This window comes from Syngnathus scovelli, chromosome 19, assembly GCF_024217435.2.
Source record: "Syngnathus scovelli strain Florida chromosome 19, RoL_Ssco_1.2, whole genome shotgun sequence".
Taxonomy (NCBI): domain Eukaryota; kingdom Metazoa; phylum Chordata; class Actinopteri; order Syngnathiformes; family Syngnathidae; genus Syngnathus; species Syngnathus scovelli.
Window position 1 is genome coordinate 5,770,698 of NC_090865.1, and position 17,740 is coordinate 5,788,437.

Consider the following 17,740-nt stretch of genomic DNA (forward strand, 5'->3'; position numbering starts at 1 on the left):
ACTTTTAGCTCTCACCGCACGCTGCTGCGCTAAATGCTATACTGCAAAAGAGCCACCACAAGAACAAACTCTGTCACACGCATTACGAGAAACACGGCGACATGTTCATCGACTGCTCTTTGCAAACGGTGGTCAAAAAAAAACAAAAAAAGTTCCATATTCCAGACACAACAAACACACACCGGTGGATACGCCCAGCATTCGAGGTATTGTGTACTCAGGCGTAGAGTCAACAGAACCAGACAAAAGGTTCTAAACCCGACATGAAGCAGGCTCCCACTGCTTTTAGCTCCACATACAGAAATAACACACTCGCCGCTAAACGTAGATTAGCGCTGACCTCCCACCCAAATGCCCACCGCAGACAACTCGAGGACCGCCGCGCACAAGTGCTGCGGCGCATCGAGTTGCAATCGGTTTAAAGTTGTCCCGCTCGCAAACGCGGCCGGCTAACGACGACGTCTGCATAACTTTGAGCTATTCTGAAGCATCAAACATTTAAATGGTGGCATACCTCTTCCAGTGGTTCAGTGTCGGAACATTCTGGCATCGATTCACTGTCTGATGCAGAATTTGATGTGGTGGTTCCTGTGGGACAAATCGGGGATCCTCTTAGGGATCCATCTCCCACCGGGATGAACTGGGTCTGACTAAAGAGACCTTGGAGAAGACCTGGCTCCAGTTGGTCCCAGATCGGGTCGTTGGACACAAAGTCTAGCGCCGAGCCGTCAGACTCCCAGTCGCTGTCCTCTCCCAGGACAAACTCGACCCCGTCCATCCCGGACTGAGTGCCCTCCGAATACGAGTCCAGATCTTGGATGTCTTCACAGGCCGAGCTGACATCCGAGGGACCGGGCTTGGGCCTCTCAGGTGCCGCCATGTAAACAAAGCTGTCGGGGGACAGAACGGGGCCCTCCTCGTCCTCGTCTTGGCCTGCGCAACATGGGGGTACCGGACTTGGGGAGCTGGAGTTTCCGAGTGGGGATGGGGGGCACTCGTTTAAAAACTGAGGAGGGGCCGACACTGCCAGGTAAACAAAACTATCTGATATTACAAAGGCTTCCGAGTCTTTCGAGTCTGAGGAAGCCGCACAGGAGTCTGATTTTATGGGGCACTGAGATAAAGAAGATGCTGGGGTTGAGTGTGTGAGCTCAGAGTCCGATTCCAAGAAGGACTGAAGTAAACTAGTGGACGAGTCTGTGAGTTGAGGAGATGAAGGATGCGTGGAGTCTGATTTTGGGGTGCTTGCTTTCACCTCAGTTGTTGTTTCTAAGTTCACGTCTTGTTCCGACACATCCGCTGGGATGGAATCTGGCACCTTTGCCTCAAAGAACACGCCATCCGATTCCTCACAGGAGACCGAGGCATCCTGGCAGGAAATTTGACTGTCAACATCCTCTTGAGAGTCTTTTGGGTTTTCTTCTTCAACCATGTTGAAAAGTTCATGAGCTCCCTCGTGACTGTCCAAACTCGATTGATCAAACAGATCTCCGAAGACATTTTCTTCAAATTCCACTTCTTGCTCAGTATCCTGAAGAGCCAGGGGATCACATTGCGATGAGGCCCCGCTGTCCAGTTCTGTCCCAGTCTCTTCTGGTATTTCCTGCTCCAGTTGGAAGGTACACTTCTGCTGGTAATCGAGAGCTGCCTCTGTCATCTCCTCTTCCTCGCTTTCAAAGTCACAAGGGGCAACATCTCCGTCGTCATCGATGAAGCAGTGTTCCTTTTCACAGTCTTGCGCACGTTTGGAGTCAAAGTCTTGGAAATCAACAACATGTGATTCAGTTAGAGGAAGGGTCTCTTCACAATTTTCCCAGTCAGTATGGGATACTTCCTCCTGTTGGAGGTTCCCTCCATATGGAAGAGAATATGGATGGAGAGGCTCGTGGTCAACACTCATTTCTATTCCCTCGTGTCCGTCCACCTCCTCCTCACACTGCCTTTCCAGCTCTAGGAAGAGGTCATCAGATTCGGCCTCTGAACTGGGGCAGGGTGACCCGCTGGGTGCCTCGGGACCTTGGAAGTCCACAGGGGGGGTCAAGACAGGCCACTGTCCAGAAGAGTTGGTTAATTCCCATCCTTCTGACTCTAATGTTTCCCATGACTGGTCCATGGTCTCCCTGTTATCCAATTTAAGGACCGCCTCCCACTCTCGCTCCTCTCGCTCAGCTCTCTCTTCCTCTGCTTTAGCTCTTTCCAGAGTCCACATGTCCTCCCTTCTCTCAGCCATCTCAACATCCTCTTGTTCTTCCAGCTCCTCCAGGATTCTGCGCTCGTCTTCTTCAAACTTGAGCTCAGAAGCCGTGCGCTCCCTGAGATTGCCTCCCCAACCGAGGAGACCCTCGTCACCATCTAAATGACTGATGGATGGGGACAGAGGCAATCCTTGGTACGGAAGCTCTTCGTGTTCCTTCAGAAATGGGGATGGAGGATCCAGGAGATGAAGGGACTCCTCATCCTGGCTGTTCTCCTCACCCAAAAGGGGAGGCAAAGGTGGGAGAATGGGGAAGTTGTGCCTTAAGCCCACTGGGGTATTCTTCCCTGGTGTCATCACACGGGGCCACGTGCGAGCCTTGGTGGGTGGGCAGAAGACCGGTTTTGGTGGAAGGAGAGGCGCGTCGTCATCCTGATCCTGTTCTAAAAGAGGGGAATCCCGCTCGGAATCTGACGTCTTAACTAATTCGACCGTTTCCTCGACGATTTGCTCAATTCCGCTCTTAGAAGAACTAATAGTCCGTTTGTGCCCTGAATTTTTTCTGGGGCTCCTCTGAAAGGATTGCTCACAAGTTCTAAATATGAATCCCGAGTCTTTGGAAGGTGAGGACAACGGGTCACGTTTAGCTTTGTGCGATAAAAGCTGTTTTGGTTTGCAGGGATGCTGCAGGAGAAGCGGGATGGGGAAACCGACGGGTGATGAAGAGACGGGAGGCGTGTGAGGGGTGGATGAAGATGGCGAGGGCGTGTAAGGTGGCAAGGAAGGCGTGGAGGAGCTCGGCGTACACGGGCGGATCAGCTGAACGGGTGAAATCGGAGAGTGAGGCAGGCCTGCCGCCGACGTACGCTTTTCTGAACATTCCACACCCGTGAACTCCAATCTCTCGGCAAAGTCTGGAAAGGTTGGTGATATAAAAGCTTTCCAAGAGCGACGATTTGGGTTGTCCCGCTTCTCTCCGGCCTGGTGCCGCCTCTTAGCCACCAGAGATACTCCCGAGGCAGAGGTCGAAGGCGGGTTAGTCAGACTTGAAGTCACAATACCCACAGGCGGTGAAATCATCTGAGCATCCCCGGTTAGTTTGAGGGCATCGAAGATGACCCTCTCGTCCAATTTCCGGGCTCCTCCGGGGTTGTCCAAAGCCCGAGAGACAAAAACCCCTCCGAGGTCGGCTCCGATAGTCCCGTTGCTGGACAGCGTGCTCCCTTCGCCTCGGATCTCCCCGCCCGATCCCAGAGTGCTTCGTGAGGGTTGGCACAGCTTGGCCCCTTGATCGATCTGCTCGTTGATGCGCATGGTGTCATATATTGACCTCTGCGGGACGTAGCAATCCTCGATGTAGGCCTCCTCCTCGTCGCCTTTGCTCAGACAACGGGGGCTTTGCTGGAGACAGTCGGGGCGACTCAGGGGTTTCCCCATGTTTGCTTCAGTGGCTTTGGCGTGGCGCAAAAAGCCACGCGGGAGCTCGTTTGAAGAGCAGCAGATGGCGAATCAAAAACAACACACACAGTCTCTCGGAAGAAAGCCACAAAACGGCAGCATACATTTGGAGTGGTCTCATCCGCTATGTCACCTCGACAGCTGTGCGATTACGCCGTCTTTGTGCGATGCTTCGTGGCACCGGAGAGGGAGCGACACGGGCGGCCCTCCCTCTCGGCACCATATTAATCACAAGTCGTGTTTACTTAAGACGAGCGAAGGCTGCCGGTGCGGAACAAGAGTCATCGTCGCCTCCGCCGTACAAAGTCCAAGATGAGACGATAACGCCCCTTTGTGCCGCCTTGACGAGAGAGGAGCGCGGTGGCGGCGTCCATAGTCAGAAAGTCATTCTGCGGCCGACGTTTGGCTCTTCCTGCCGCTTCCCCATGTCGGTGTCAAAGTGTAAAAAGTCTCCTTTTAAGGTGACAATCCGCAAAGCGTACAAAGTGCAGAAGAAGAACGTCAATGCTACCTTCTGTCCTTCCTCCTGTCACAAAGAATTCGGGATTCGTCTCCGGAATCTCAGACGTGTGTGCACCATAGCAACAGGAAAAAGAACATTTGATCAAGATGCGGAACAAAAGAGGACAACGTGGTTTCCCTTTGGAGGCAAGTCTCTCATCCCAGCTTCATCCACAGCAGATGTGGTCCAGCAAGTCCAAAGATCAAAATAAAGGGGCGGGTGTTGAATCCCAATCTAGCGAGGTATCCAAAGGGGGGGGGGTCAGAGACCCAGACAGCCCTCGCAGCCTTGTTGCCAGCTTTCGGGGTTGTAGAATCCCGAGACGCTTCTCTCACTGTTTCCCCCGCCGGCTTGCTACTCTCTCTCTCTCTTTCTCTCTCCGGGAAACAAAGTGCCACGCAGTTCCCCCTTTTCTCCTCCTTTGCTTTTCTTTTCTTTCTGCCGTGTGTGCTGCCAAGCTGTGCTCTCTGCCTCTTGCCGGGCGGCCGCACAGCAACTCAAATGGTTTGCAGCTGCTAAAAAAATCTCACTCTCGCTCTCTCGCCGTCTAACTCCCACCCCCTCTCTCTCGCCGTCGCTCTCCCTCGCTCGATGTTTGTATTTGAATTCAGCTCCGTTTGTTCTGTTTCCTGCACGGCTATTAAAACACAGGAAGTGCTCCAATCGTGCTGGTTTCCTGTTTTAAAGAAAAAAAAAAGAAAAAATGGAACGCCAGATAGGAGCTTGAGAGAAAGTTTAAACAGCGGAGAAGCAAGAACTCCCGTCGAGACGCCACTTCTGGGAGCACAAGAAGCTCGACACGTGATGAGTGTCTTTCCCAGCGGCAAGGCAACAGTCCAGGCTTTGTTGAGCGTCTCCTTTGCCCCAATTAAGTGCATCAACTTGACAAAAGTGGCCGATTCACACACACAGACAAGCTCCACTTGCGCATTCCCGACTGAAACTCAACCCGGGGCTGGGGGAGACCGGGGCGGGCGTCAGTGGGAGAGGCCGGGCGGGGTTGCGGTCTGGATCTTCAGAATTCCACACAAAACATGGAGAGGCTAGCTTCTTAAAAGCGCTGCCGTATTGTTGTCGCCATGTTATCTGGAGGCTCAGGCTTCCCAGGGACACGTGTGTGTGCTTCCGCCAGCTTGGTCCGGCATACTGGGGGCAACCGTGGCCTGCATGTCAACTGTGCTAAATACTCTGGTCTTTCTTTGCCACGACTAGCACACACACAGTTGTGCTGCAGCTGTCACTGCAGAAGCTCAGGCTGGGTGGAAACAAAAGTGGTTTGTGGCCACTTTGTTCCACGCACCCACGTACAAACACACACACAAGCCGCCCGCCACCGTTTCAATGCCCGACTTCAATCCAGACAACCAAGGAGCCACTTATTACAATTGGGGGGGGGGGGGCAATATATCTCTTAAGACATTTGCTCAAGCTCTGACCTTACAGAGCTGCGATATTAGTTTCGTGATTGATGGCGAGCCATTTAACTTTGCTAAAAAACACACCAAAATGGCAGACTTCTTCATAGCTTCCTCCCGATTGGCCCATTTCGTCTTCGCCTTAACATTAACTCAGCGAGCCCGATTCCTGGCCGACACGCAACTTGACGGAAACTATGTGTACTCGCACACACCGAGTTTTGATACGCACATGTGAATAATGCGGCGCGGAGTTTCCACGTCGTAAACATTTAGGAGCACACTCGAGCACACACACACACATACTTAAAAGGTGCAAATACGAAAGAAAGGCATGCGTGCGAGTAATAAAGGGACGCTACGCGGACCTTCCTACTAGCTGACCTTCTCCCCAGACAAAAGATGATATTAAATTTCAGTACGAATATAAAAAAAAAAAGTGAGTAGGCGGGACGAGCCTTGGCATACTAAGCTAATTCACAACAGCTGAGGCAACACACAACCTGGAAATGGAGCACACACACACACATATTTTTTAAAATATTCACTTCAAACATAGATGACATTTTCCTTCATTTGACACAGGAGACATGTGCGAGTGTGTGTCGTGGGAAAACGTAACAAATGGAGTTTTACAGAAATGATGTCAAGTGACAGCAATCCAGTTACTTTTTGTCTCCGTTTCTTGACGGGACAACTGGTCTGACCCACTTTAGCGTACGCCCATTATCTAATAGACACTGTGTGTGTGTGTGTGTGTGTGTGTGCGTGTGTGTGTGTGTGTGTGTGTGTGCGTGTCACAATGACTCATTGGCTAAGCGGTTGTCCGTGGAGACTCCAACAAGGTGTCGGATGAAAAGATGGAGTAACGTTAGCAGGGGAAGCCAACGATGTGAAAAGGAGGTGAGGGGGGGGTAAGATGTGCGGTCATCATTTACACACACACACAGACACACACTTTCTCTTCTGCATTTGAGTGTAACTGTGTCAGGCTGTCAGCTGCACATCAGTTCTGATGCCGCACCCTAATATGTTGTAAATGCGTGGACAGCTGAGATTCCTGCGCCGTCCGGAAAAAGACGCCAAGGAATCAGAAGCATCCGGCGGCCATGTTTAAATTAAAGTCTGGTGGGAAACAGGCGCACCTCACCCCCACCGTGACCCCCCTCTCCCCTTTCTTTGCGCCCCACCCATTCTTTGAGGCAGGCAGTATGACATCATGGCTGTGGATTGGGAAAGGGTCGATCGGGGGAGGGGAGGCCAGACAGATTTTGGGGTGGAGGGGGGATCGCTTACATGCACATGAGGAGTGACAATGGAGAGGGGGGTCACTTCTTCCCACCGGCAAGTTTTAATTGCGCTCTTAAAAGTTTGAGCACACTTATTGGCAGGAGACTGAGATCTCTTGGCTGCTATTCTTAACTCAATATACTTGACTATAAATGACCCCCCTCCCATGACCCCCCCCCTCCCCAGTAGGACACAGCCTGTCCATGTTAAATTGCAAATTTGCTGGGCATGTTTATCACGAGTAGACCCGCCAAAACACAGAAAGTCTGCCATTTTGGTTTCAAGCGGCCGTTCGGTGACTCACAAAAGTTCGGCTGACTGAGCTCAATGCCAACCATCTTGCGCGTGACCATAGTGGGAGTGTAACAAAGCGGCAGAATGAGGAGAAAACATGTGGGATTGTGAAAACGGAGGATGGCGCTGCGCTATTCCATCCTCCTACGCGCGCTCACAGCGGCGGAGGCGCTTTCTTTCTTTTTCTTCACCGGCGGGGAGAAAGAAAAGCACACCGGAATGTTTCACGCGGCCTATCGCATGAGCCATCTATCACTTTGGAAAATGACACACGCACCCCCTCATCATGTCTCCTGGGCCCTCACAGGAAGTGACATCACAACCATAAAATGTGCTCTTTAGCGATGGCGTGGCGACCGAAAGAAAAAAAGTCGTAAAAAAATAAAAGCAAAGTGCATTCCTGTGGTCAGCGACACATTTTCAAGAGCAGCAGAAGGACACAAGATGGTCAAGATTGAAACGCTCCAATCACAACGCAGCAACAAAGAGAAAGGAAGCAGGTCTGACCTTAAAGTCACCGAGCTGCTGCTTGATGACGTCCACCTCGGAGCCCACGGCGGCCTGCGCGTTCAGACCCTGCTCGGCGGCCCCTAGCAGGCCTTGTAGCTCGCCCACCAGCCGGTAGAATTCGCCCACCCGCTCGGAGGCGTCCTGGATCTGCACCAGACGCGCTTGGCCGCGCTCGCCCAGCTGCAACCCACGTCAGAATTATTATCATACAAAATGCCACAGCCGGGCCGTATCGCTCTCACCTTGCCAGCCTGGCGTCCGAGTGCTTCGGTCTCGCGCCTGAGGGCCAGCAGGTCGGGCGAGGAACCCTCGCGGCGCAGCATGGCCGTGCACTCGGCGGCGTGCGTCTCTAGCTCGCCGCGCAGGCCGGCCAGACGGGACAGGAAGCCGGCCAGCGTGTCCGCCTGCGAGGCCAGCGAGTCGGCGTCGCGGCCGACGGGGCCCAGCGAGTCTAGCTCGTCGTCCAGGTCGGCCAGTCGCGAGAAGACGTCGCGCACGTGCGCCTGGACCTCGCCCACGCCGTGGAGACGCGACTCCAGGGCCGAGCAACACTGCTCCAGCTGATGGAGCGAGAAGAGCGGAAAATCAAGTTGGAGAATTTGGCACATGCATAAAAATATGTAGACCTTTTCAACTAAAATGCATTTAACACGTCTGACACGAGAATATTCTTTTGCATATGTGACACACCCCAAAATGGATGGCAAGAAACGGTGTTGCATCACCAATACAGAAGATTTGCATCAAACCTGAGCAGCGCAGGTGTGCCTAATAAAGTGACCGTTGGGATGTAAATAGGGCAGGGCGGCTGCTGCCAAGCACTGGTTTACATTTCACACGCTCCAAAGTCCACAATGACCATTTACGGGCGTAGGAAGTCAAAAAGCCAAACGGCTTCAGTAGCTCTGCTTTCTTTCAGTGTGATTGATGCGCACGCACACGCAAAATATTTTGCTCATCTGTGCAGCATCACTCAGTCAGCTGCAATGCTTACATTTGCCGGGCCTCTTGTTTAGACAACGGTGCAATCAAGTCATTTTTTTTCTCACCTTGCTGCTGACGTCGTCAAACTCGCTCTGGGTGTGTTTGGCCTGCTCTTGCAGCCTCTGGGTGCCCTCAGCGCCGCCTTCCGGCCTCTGGGGGGCGTCCTGCACCAGCCCCTGAGCCAGGTCGCGCAGGTAGACCACCTGAGGCTGCAGACATGTTAGGTTCTCCTGCTGGCTCCTCAGCCTTTCCAAGCTCTTTGCGCTACAAGCCTGAAACGAAGACATCAGGACGTTTAGAGCAGAGATTAAAAATGAGCATTTTATTGTTGTGTCCGTCACTGGTACCTGAGGTCCTAGGGCCTCCTGGACTTCGATTTGGTGCTTGGCGGCCTCTAGGCGTCTCTCCACCGCTTGCCGACCTTCCTCGAACTCCTTGAGGCGGCCCGAGAGCTCCTCGAGCTGCGACGTGCGACCGAGGAGATGCTCGCTAAGAGCGTCCAGACGCCGGTTCAGCTGCGCCTTCTCGTCTCGGACCTGAAGAGAACGTGTGCAGTGGAAGGCACGCGAGGTACAAGGTAGCTTGTGCAATGCCTAAAAAAATTCCAAAATTGAGCTGATGCGGAACGTCCTACCTCGTCGTCTCCGACACAACACTGCTCCAGCAGCTGATCGGCGGCGGCGTTGAAGGCCTCCAGTTGGGGTTGTCGTCTCTCTAGGTCTAGTGCGAGCCCCCTGGCTTTCTGCAGGGCGTCATCCAGGCCCGCCGTGTCGAGCGACGGCTGGATCTCCGCCTCTTTCTCCTCGCATTCTTCCAGCCAGGGAGCCAACTCGGCCTTGTGCCGTTGGTAGCTTTCCGCCTTGCTCAGGGTACTTTTCAGTCGGTTTTCCTGCTCCGCCAGCCGCCCGTTGACGTCCTCCCAGTCCTGCCGCAGGTGTGTCAGGCGGGACTGAAGGGCGGCGCGCTCGTCGCCGCCGGCGGGCAGGGCAGCCAGCAGCGACACGCCCTCGGCCTGGATCAGCTCGTAGGGGCCCCGTTGGGCGGCGACGGAGCGCTGGAGGTCGGCGGCGGTGGACAGCAGCGAGCGGACCGCCTCGGGATGGCAGGGCAGCGCGTCCAGCGACGAGTCCCGGAGCTCCACCTGCTCGTCCAGCCACGAGCGCACGTCCGCGAACATTTGCTGGAACTGCTGCGTAGAGGACAGAGCGGCCTGCAGCTGAAACAGACCGTCCGCTGGGGAGAAGACAAAAAAAAAAAGTTGAATAAATAGTTCTACAGCTATTATCAACTAGCTTTGTTTAATTTCAGAAAAGGCATTTTGTGCACCCGCGCGTTCTTCCAAGCTCTTGAGCGGGCCGCTAACGCTCTCCAGCCTCTTCTTCAGCTCGTCCTTCAAGTAAGGTTCGGCCACGATGGCGCTCAGCTCTTGGCACAGCCGCTCGGCCTCGGCCAGCTCGCCGCGCCGCCTCTCCAGTTCCGAGCGGATCTCGCCCGTCTCCTGCAGGCGCTGCCTGAGCGCCTCGGGCCGAGCACTCAGCTCCGCCTGGCCGTCCAGACGCTCGGCGAGCGCCGCCACGCTGGCGGAGAGCTCGCGCAACAACGCCTGGTAGCGCTCGCTGGTGCCCTGCGCCTGGTCGATATGCTCCGAGCGTTGGTCCAGTTTGCCCGTCAGGTCGCGCCACTGCCGGGAGACCGAGTCCAGCTCGGCCCGGACCTCCTCCTGCTCTTTGGGGTCCTGCGTCTGCGAGAGGATGCCCTCGGCCGACTGGGTGAGCTGCTCGAACTGCGGGTGACGTGTCTCAAACTCCCGCAGCATGAACTAGAAGAACATGGTGACGTTTGTCAATCTCCAATTCAGTTGTGTTGAACTTTTGTGTGCACACAAACCTGCACTTGTTGCTTCTGGGTGTTGAGCATGTTCGGGTCGATGCTGAGAGGTCCGAGCACGCTCATCATGAGCTCCTTCTCCCGCAGCCATGGACCCAGTTGAGACGCCGCCGCGGCAAAGCTGCCCAGGCGATCGGCGCACGCCTCTAGCTCCGCCTGACGCTGCGATGCCTTCTGATTGGCCGCAAGCCAACGGGAGTCTGAGGGAATGGCAGGGATGACTTAAGAGTGTCCGGACTGGTTTCTTGATCTTCTGATGAAAACGTCATTTGTGACGAGTGTGTGGTGATGTAAAATGGAGGTTTCAATGAGTCGTCGGTAGCACATACCAATCTCCTGCAGCTGTTGCCGCCACGCGTCAGCCTCGGGGGAGTCGGGGTTGTCGGCGATGAGCTTCCTCAAGGTTCCCTTGAGCTCCTCCACCCTGGCCGAGTGCTCGGCCAACTCCGACAGCAGCGCCTGGCCGTCATTAGATGTTAGGTCATCTAAGATTAGTATTCGGTTGCGCTTCTCCGGCATAAACATACCGCTGCAGCACAATCATAAAAATCACAACTGACCTTGTTCTCCTGGGCCTGGGCGCGCACCACTTCTGGCTTGGATGGCGAGGCGGCGTGTCCCTGCGCGAGGTTCTTCTCTTTGTCCTTCAGCCAGCTCTGCAGTTCCTCTGCGCCTTGCTTGGCCTGCTGCCTCTGTTCCAGCGAGGCCCGCTGGCGGCCCAGGCGCTCCGTCAGGTCCGCGCCCAGAGCCTCGTGTCGGGCGTTGACGTCAGACACGGCCACTTGGATCTCCGTCAGGTCTGAGGGGACATGGGATGAGAAACATGAGGATGAGAAGCGTTGCAACATGCAAGCAGATGCATTTGGCATTCGAACCTTTGCAAGTATGAATGCCGTTGACGCTGCCGGGAGCAGAGCCGTTGATTTGGGGAGCACCTGTGAAACACACACACACAAAAAATGAATGAAAAATATTGCAAATGGATGTTCTCATTCAGGAGAATGGAGGAGCTTCTCTTACCTGCTTTACTCTGCGGTGTCGTGATGTCGATGACTTGCGCCTCCAGCTCGGAGCCGCTCTTGTTCAACTCCTGCACCCTGGACGCCTGCGACTCCCACTCCTTCAACAGCTCCTGAAGGCATCATCATGTTGGGATTAAAGACGAGTCCCTGAAGGCGGCACACGGAGGCGTGTGGCGTGTTGGCGGACGGACCCACCTGCAGCTGCTGCACTCGCCTCTGCAGCGCCTCCGTGTCCAAGGCGACCTCCTTGGCGGGCAGCTGCTCCTGCGCCGCCTGCAGCCACCGGAGGACGGAGCCGGAGAGCCCGCGAAAGTGGAGCAGCTGCTGCTCACAAGCCAAAATGGCCGCCAGTCTGTGGACACAGTTAGATGTTTGTCACCATTTGAGCTTTTCACGATAAATACGAGACTCCAAGAACACATTTGCTGTCTTTCCTTACCTTTGGTTGACGTCATCCTCCAGTTGCTTGAAGTCATCTGACACGCCTTTGACGTGTCCCAGCAGGCTTTGCGTGCGACCCAAAACTTGTGACGTGCTGACTTCTTCTGCCAAGTCGCAGAAGGACTTGAGCTGAGGAGCTTCCTGTTGCAGCTCCGACTTGACTTCCTGTCCAAAAGATCCGCAAAGCATGTTGAAACTTGGGCTGGCTGATGAATGCATCTTTAAACGTGTTTATAGCATGTGGGAGCGGTCGCTGTTTTTCGTTTACAAACATTCACATCTGCAGAAAGTATGACTGTGCTGACCTCCACCGTCTGCCTGTAGTCGTCCACGCTACGATCGGGTTGCCCCGCCGGGCTCAGAGCCTTGGCGCGACTCTGGATGAAGACCTGCAGGTCGGCCGCCAGTCGCTCGTAGCTCTCCAGCCGGGGCAGCAAGCATTTAAGCTCCGCCTCCCGTTCGGCTTGGCTGACCTGAGCGGCGGCGAACCTTCGCGTCAGCTCGTCCAGCGATCCCTGCAGGCCCGACGCCGTGGAGGCGTCGGGGCTCAGGAGCAGCTTGGAGACAGAGTCCCGTGTGGCCTCCACACTGCCTTGCCGTGAGAGCAGCTCCTGGCGAAGTTTCTGGGGAGGAATAAATTGGTTTGAAAAATGTTGGTCCTCAAACTCAGATGTTCTTCTGACTTGCCAAGTTGTCCTACCTGGTTCTGAGTGAGGGCATCTTGGAGCGCCTGCGCCGTGGGCTCCACGGGCACGGGTTCCAGATCTAGTGTGTCGAGCCAGGCCAGCAGAGCCTTCAAGCCCTCCTGCACGCTCACAGACTGGGCCACGGCCGTTTGGAGCTGCTCGGCCCGTTCCGATACGGACGCCGACAAAGACGAGAACCTTTTCTCTAAACCGTCTGAAGGAGAAAGACGAGAGAAGACTGAATGGAAGCCGAGGTTCTATTGGGGGCGTTGCGCCGTACCTGCGGCGCACAGGATGTCCACGGCCTTCAGGGACGGAGACTCGTCCGCGCTGACCAGAACTCTTCCGGCTCGCTTGACCTTTTCCAATTGGACCGAACGCTCGGCCAGCTCATCCTGTAGCAGCTGAAATGCACGCAGAAGAAAATGCTCGCCATCGTATCACATGGAAAAACTATTTTGGCAGGGTTTACCTGGACTTGCCGCAGCGTGTCCTGCAGGTCATGGGGGTCGGTGTCTCCGCCGGACTTGGCGATGCTTTGGTTCTGCTCCTGGGCGCTGAGCCACGAATGGAGCGAGACCACCTCGTCCTGGTACTGCTGGTAGCGCTCTAACAGGCCCGACAGGCGGCCGCCCAACTCTGACGACTGCGACAAAGTGTTTGTCAACATCTTTCCACCATCATCTTCTCCATAAAGTGCTCACCTTGGCGTGGAGTGAGGTATATCGGTGGTTAGCATCTTGCAGCTTGTCGGTCACCAGCTGCTTGGTGGCTTCCAGAGCGGCAGCATCGCCGGCGCCATCTTGCTGCTCGAGAACACCCTGACAGGAATCCAGGACCTTCTGACCCGAGATAGAGACGAAGCGCAGGTCGGCCTTGTGGCAGATGACGTCCTCGGCCAGCTGTGGAACACCATGAAAACATGAGTTGAGTTGCTAAGCAACACAAGTCATGGACAAGGCTTCACTACCTTTCTGTGCTCCTCCAGCCGGTTCTTCAGTTCTTGAGCATCCGTTTCGCCTTCCCCCAAACATTTCAGCTCCTGCTCGCTCTGTTCCAGCCAGGCGTTCAGATCGCCGTGTTCCTGGAGATACTTTGCCAGCTCGTCCTTCAGCGCCTCGGATTTCCTCAGTCGCTCCTGAAAGCGGACAGACCGAAAGGTTAGTAATGCTCGTTGTTTCCGTGGAGCATTTTCAAAGTCTACCTGGCAGCCGTGAAGCTTCTGTTGGTGCTCGGCCTGCAGCCGGTCAAGCGTGGCTCGCAGACGTCGTTTCTCCTCAGGAGGAACTGTGGAGTCGGGTTGGTCCAGCAACGTGCGAGCTGACTGGCTGATTTGCAGGAGCTGGGCCTGCTGAGCCTGCAGCCTCTGAAGCTCGGCCTACGTCACAGAAGAGCCAACAGCATGTCATCGGCACGTTACAAAACTGAGACTGGAAGAGTCACAGAGAGGCACCAGACATTTTGGTGAGTAGTGTTTAGCATACGGACCTGCAGCGCCCCCGTGTGGGATGTGACTGCATCGTCAGGCTGCAAGGAAGGCAGGTCGGTGACGTCGTGAGCTGCTGAACCATGAGCGGCCGACAAGTCCTTCAGCAGCGAGTCTATCTGGTCCTGGGTCTGCTGAAGCTCCTCAAAAGCTTTTGCCTAAAAATTAAATCAGGACTAAATAAATAAATAAAGCTGCAATGTGCTAAAAGATATTGATCAAAAATATTTAAAGACATTCTCACCTTCTGCGTGTTGTGCTGCAACATGGCGCTGACTGAAGCGTCCACCTCCGTCACGGACGCTTTGGCCGCCTCAGTAAGGGCGGCGTACTGCTCTTTCATCTGTGCTAGCGCCACCTGCAGGCCCTCTCGCTCTTCTGCACTTAAGCTTTCCCGTCGCTCGGCCAGCAAGTCCTCCGCCGAGCGGATGGCCTCGGCCACGTCTTCCGCACGGCTCTGGAGGTCCTTCTGTACTTCCTGCAAAGAGACACAGATGGTAAAAATAAAACACTCATTTTGGTCCAAGCGTGGAAGAAGATCTACTTGATGTTTGGCACCTTTAACTTCTCCTGCTTGACCTGCAAGACGCTCATGTCGTCCGATTCCACGGTCGGTTCTGCTTTCTGATGGGCCAGAGCGGCGGCGGCTCCCGCCAACCAGGCACTGAGATCTTCCAGTTTGTGAGAACATTCCACTTTCTGTTGCTGGACCACCTGAGCAGATGGAGGACCACCACACACAGACAAACATCAATAAAAGGCAAATAAATAAAGAATCTTAACTTCGTGTCAACTTAGGAGCATATTGTGTCCAGATACACGCCCTCAAAGACACAATAAAATCACACAAAGGGAAAAAATATTTTTATTATTGCAAGTTTCCCCGCATCGCATATCAATAAGCAAGGGTGAGCGGCTCCTGTTGGTGGCCATCTGCAAGAGCAAGGCAAACATGTTAAAAACACGCGTGTGGCACGCCGGGGGAGGAAAACACATGCAGTGCGAGTTACTTTTCTGAGTTAGTAAAAAAAAAAAAAAAACACAAACCAACTGGACTCATTGCTCGTTTTCCAAACCTCTGTCTCCTTTGGTTTCTCCTCAAGGTCAGCGCTACGGTTCTGCTGGCGCCGCCACTCCTCCTCTTCGTCACGTTGGCGCTGAGCGGCTACCCGAGCCCGAGTTTGGCCCGCCGTGCTGTGGAAGGCCCCCTGCAGCTGCTGTAGCTGCCCCAGAAGGCGCCTGCTCTGCCGGGGCGCCAGGTCCTGTGCCCGCTCAGAGACAAAATGTTGGATATCCAAGGCCACCTGGGCTACGTCGCCGGAGCGAGACGCCAGGCCGGACTGAAGCTCCTTGAAGACGAGACGCCAGAGAGAACTTTGATACCGCCGTCTCATAAAAAAAAGATGCTGACTCAGTGATGATGAAACTTGCCTCGAAAAGACGCAATTGCTGGCCATCTTGGTCCGTCTCGTCACTGACAAGAACCTCTGTCTCTCTCAACCAGGACATCAGAGCCTCCACTCTGCCCCCAAGCGACTTCAGCTCAGCTTCGACGGCCTCCTGATAAACATGACTTCATCAGTTCCCGTTTTGAGCTCAACGCATTTTTTTTTTGTGTCCAACCTTGTATGAATCTCGGTGGTTTTGCAGGTTTTGTAAGACGTCCTCACAAAGTGTTCTGGCCGTCTGGTACGTTCGCGTCAAGCTCTGCTGGTCTTTCTCCAGAGCCATGAGGAGCTGCGGAGGAACATCTCTGCGGTGAAGCATCAAGAGCTTCTGAGCAGACTTGGCTTCTACGCTGACTTCAGGCTCCAGGTCTCGTAGCTCCACGTCCAGATCCTGATGAGTCAACAAAAGATCTTGTGAGTGCAAAGCTAACATCATGTGAGGATTGACTCTCGTGATGTCATCACCTGCGCCTGCCTGATGATGTCATCTAAGGCGCCGAGGCTGCGTCCCACCGATTGCTGCTGTTGCTGCTTGAGTCGGACCTCCACGTGTCTGACCATGGAGACAAGCGCCACCATCCTCTGGTCATGCTCCAAGCATTCCTGACGCACGAGCGACGACGCCTTTTGGGAACACAACAAAAATGGCGGTGATCCATTGAGAAGAATTGACGAGATGTATCGTTTGCGGTTATGTACCTTGCCAGAAGTGGAGGTCACCTCATCTTCACTTGACATCTCATCTTCTGCTCCTTGACTAGCAAAAACTGGAAGTGGCTCAGAAAGTGCTGCTGATCCGGAATCAGGACAAACGTCTTCTGACAGGAGCGTTGCAGTTTCTGGACACTTAACGTTCAAACCTATGGTAGCTTCAACTGGTTGTTCCTCTTTCTTCTCTTGTTCTGCTCGTGTGCACGGGGCCTCACATTGTTCTGCTTGTCTTGCAACTTTTTCACAACAATCTCCAACTTTGTACTTCTCCTCACTCTTTCGTGTCATGTCTGTGGTCTTGCTCTTCTCAACTTCCTCAACAACTTTCTTGTCCTCTAACACCTCCAAGTCTCTTCTCGGCTGTACCATCTTGTCGGTTGCTCCTTTCACATGCCTGGTTTCTTCATTTTGAGGTGGTTGAGGTTGGGCTGGGTTGGGTTCTGCTTGTGTCTGTGACTCAGCGTTGTCCTCATGAATCGTCTTGTCCTCACTAAACGAAGCTTTCTCCAGCTGAGACGTTTCCGACAGAATTTTGATTTCCACTTGCTGTGTTTTCGGTTCTTCCTCTGTTATTCTTGCCTTCTTTTTACTCCTCTTCTTTTTCTTGCTTTTACTTTCTTTAGCCTCCAAAAGTGGTTCTTGCTTCTCCACGGCAACAGAAGCCTCTTTTTCAAAGCTCAAAGTCTTCTCCCATTCTGCGTCATTCCCCATGACGGGTTCTTTCTCTTGGTCGCCTATGTGTTTAGTTCTGAAATCAATTGATAGACCATCCAGGACGGTAATCTCTAATTCATCTTCAGTTTTTGCTTTGAGAATCTTCTCAACAGTCGTGATCTGTGGTATGGCGTCCTCTATGGCTTGCTGGATTCTCTTCTCAACATTTGCAGCAAAGCGACTCAAAAGGTCCATGGAACAATCCGGCTCTGGACGCTTGTCCACTTCAGGGCCAAGCGAGCTCTCCGATGAGGTGATGTTAGGTGAGGTATCATCATCCATTTTGATCTTCAAAGGAGTCACCTTCTGGTTTTCTGAAGCCAGGTCACGAGAAAGCAAAGCAACCGCGTCATCGAGATCAGTCGCTTGCTGATCAGTTGCTGGATCAACTGAAGCGCCTTTCCGAATCCGCCGCTCTGGCTGAATTGCGTTCACGACCTCCGGCAACTCGGGGTCAAAGATCACAACGCGTTCCCCCGAATGTGCGTTTACGTAGCTGTGAGTCGTGAGATGGAAGAGCAGCTTGTGTTCGGCTTGCTGGCGGGCGTCTGTCGCATCCATCAGCTCAGCAGAGGAGCTTGAAGAACCCAAACTCGGACGATTCATGTCGGGGAGAACATCTGGCAAATGGATGTCTTTGAGAACACGGACGCCACTGGGCTCTAGAACTTCCTCAAAGGGTAGCAACTGTAGAGTTT

The 17,740-nt window shown here is 54.0% G+C and overlaps 1 protein-coding gene across 17 annotated transcripts in view; it reads right to left on the minus strand.

Annotated features, from left to right (window-relative positions):
* macf1a (microtubule actin crosslinking factor 1a) overlaps positions 1–17,740 on the minus strand; it is a 67,323-nt gene that overhangs the window by 16,840 nt on the left and 32,743 nt on the right. For all 17 annotated transcript variants that reach the window (XM_068648968.1, XM_049750052.2, XM_068648967.1 and 14 more), the window contains 23 exons: positions 14,728–14,883; positions 14,414–14,647; positions 14,172–14,327; positions 13,888–14,061; positions 13,654–13,821; positions 13,388–13,585; positions 13,156–13,329; positions 12,964–13,087; positions 12,698–12,897; positions 12,303–12,620; positions 11,996–12,162; positions 11,752–11,908; positions 11,555–11,666; positions 11,410–11,469; positions 11,095–11,333; positions 10,864–10,993; positions 10,535–10,734; positions 9,974–10,466; positions 9,282–9,880; positions 8,995–9,183; positions 8,713–8,919; positions 7,906–8,223; positions 7,661–7,843 (listed from right to left, as the gene is read on the minus strand). In XM_068648968.1, coding sequence (XP_068505069.1) covers positions 7,661–7,843; positions 7,906–8,223; positions 8,713–8,919; positions 8,995–9,183; positions 9,282–9,880; positions 9,974–10,466; positions 10,535–10,734; positions 10,864–10,993; positions 11,095–11,333; positions 11,410–11,469; positions 11,555–11,666; positions 11,752–11,908; positions 11,996–12,162; positions 12,303–12,620; positions 12,698–12,897; positions 12,964–13,087; positions 13,156–13,329; positions 13,388–13,585; positions 13,654–13,821; positions 13,888–14,061; positions 14,172–14,327; positions 14,414–14,647; positions 14,728–14,883 — 4,956 coding nt within the window. The remainder of the gene's footprint in view (positions 1–7,660; positions 7,844–7,905; positions 8,224–8,712; positions 8,920–8,994; positions 9,184–9,281; positions 9,881–9,973; positions 10,467–10,534; positions 10,735–10,863; positions 10,994–11,094; positions 11,334–11,409; positions 11,470–11,554; positions 11,667–11,751; positions 11,909–11,995; positions 12,163–12,302; positions 12,621–12,697; positions 12,898–12,963; positions 13,088–13,155; positions 13,330–13,387; positions 13,586–13,653; positions 13,822–13,887; positions 14,062–14,171; positions 14,328–14,413; positions 14,648–14,727; positions 14,884–17,740) is intronic.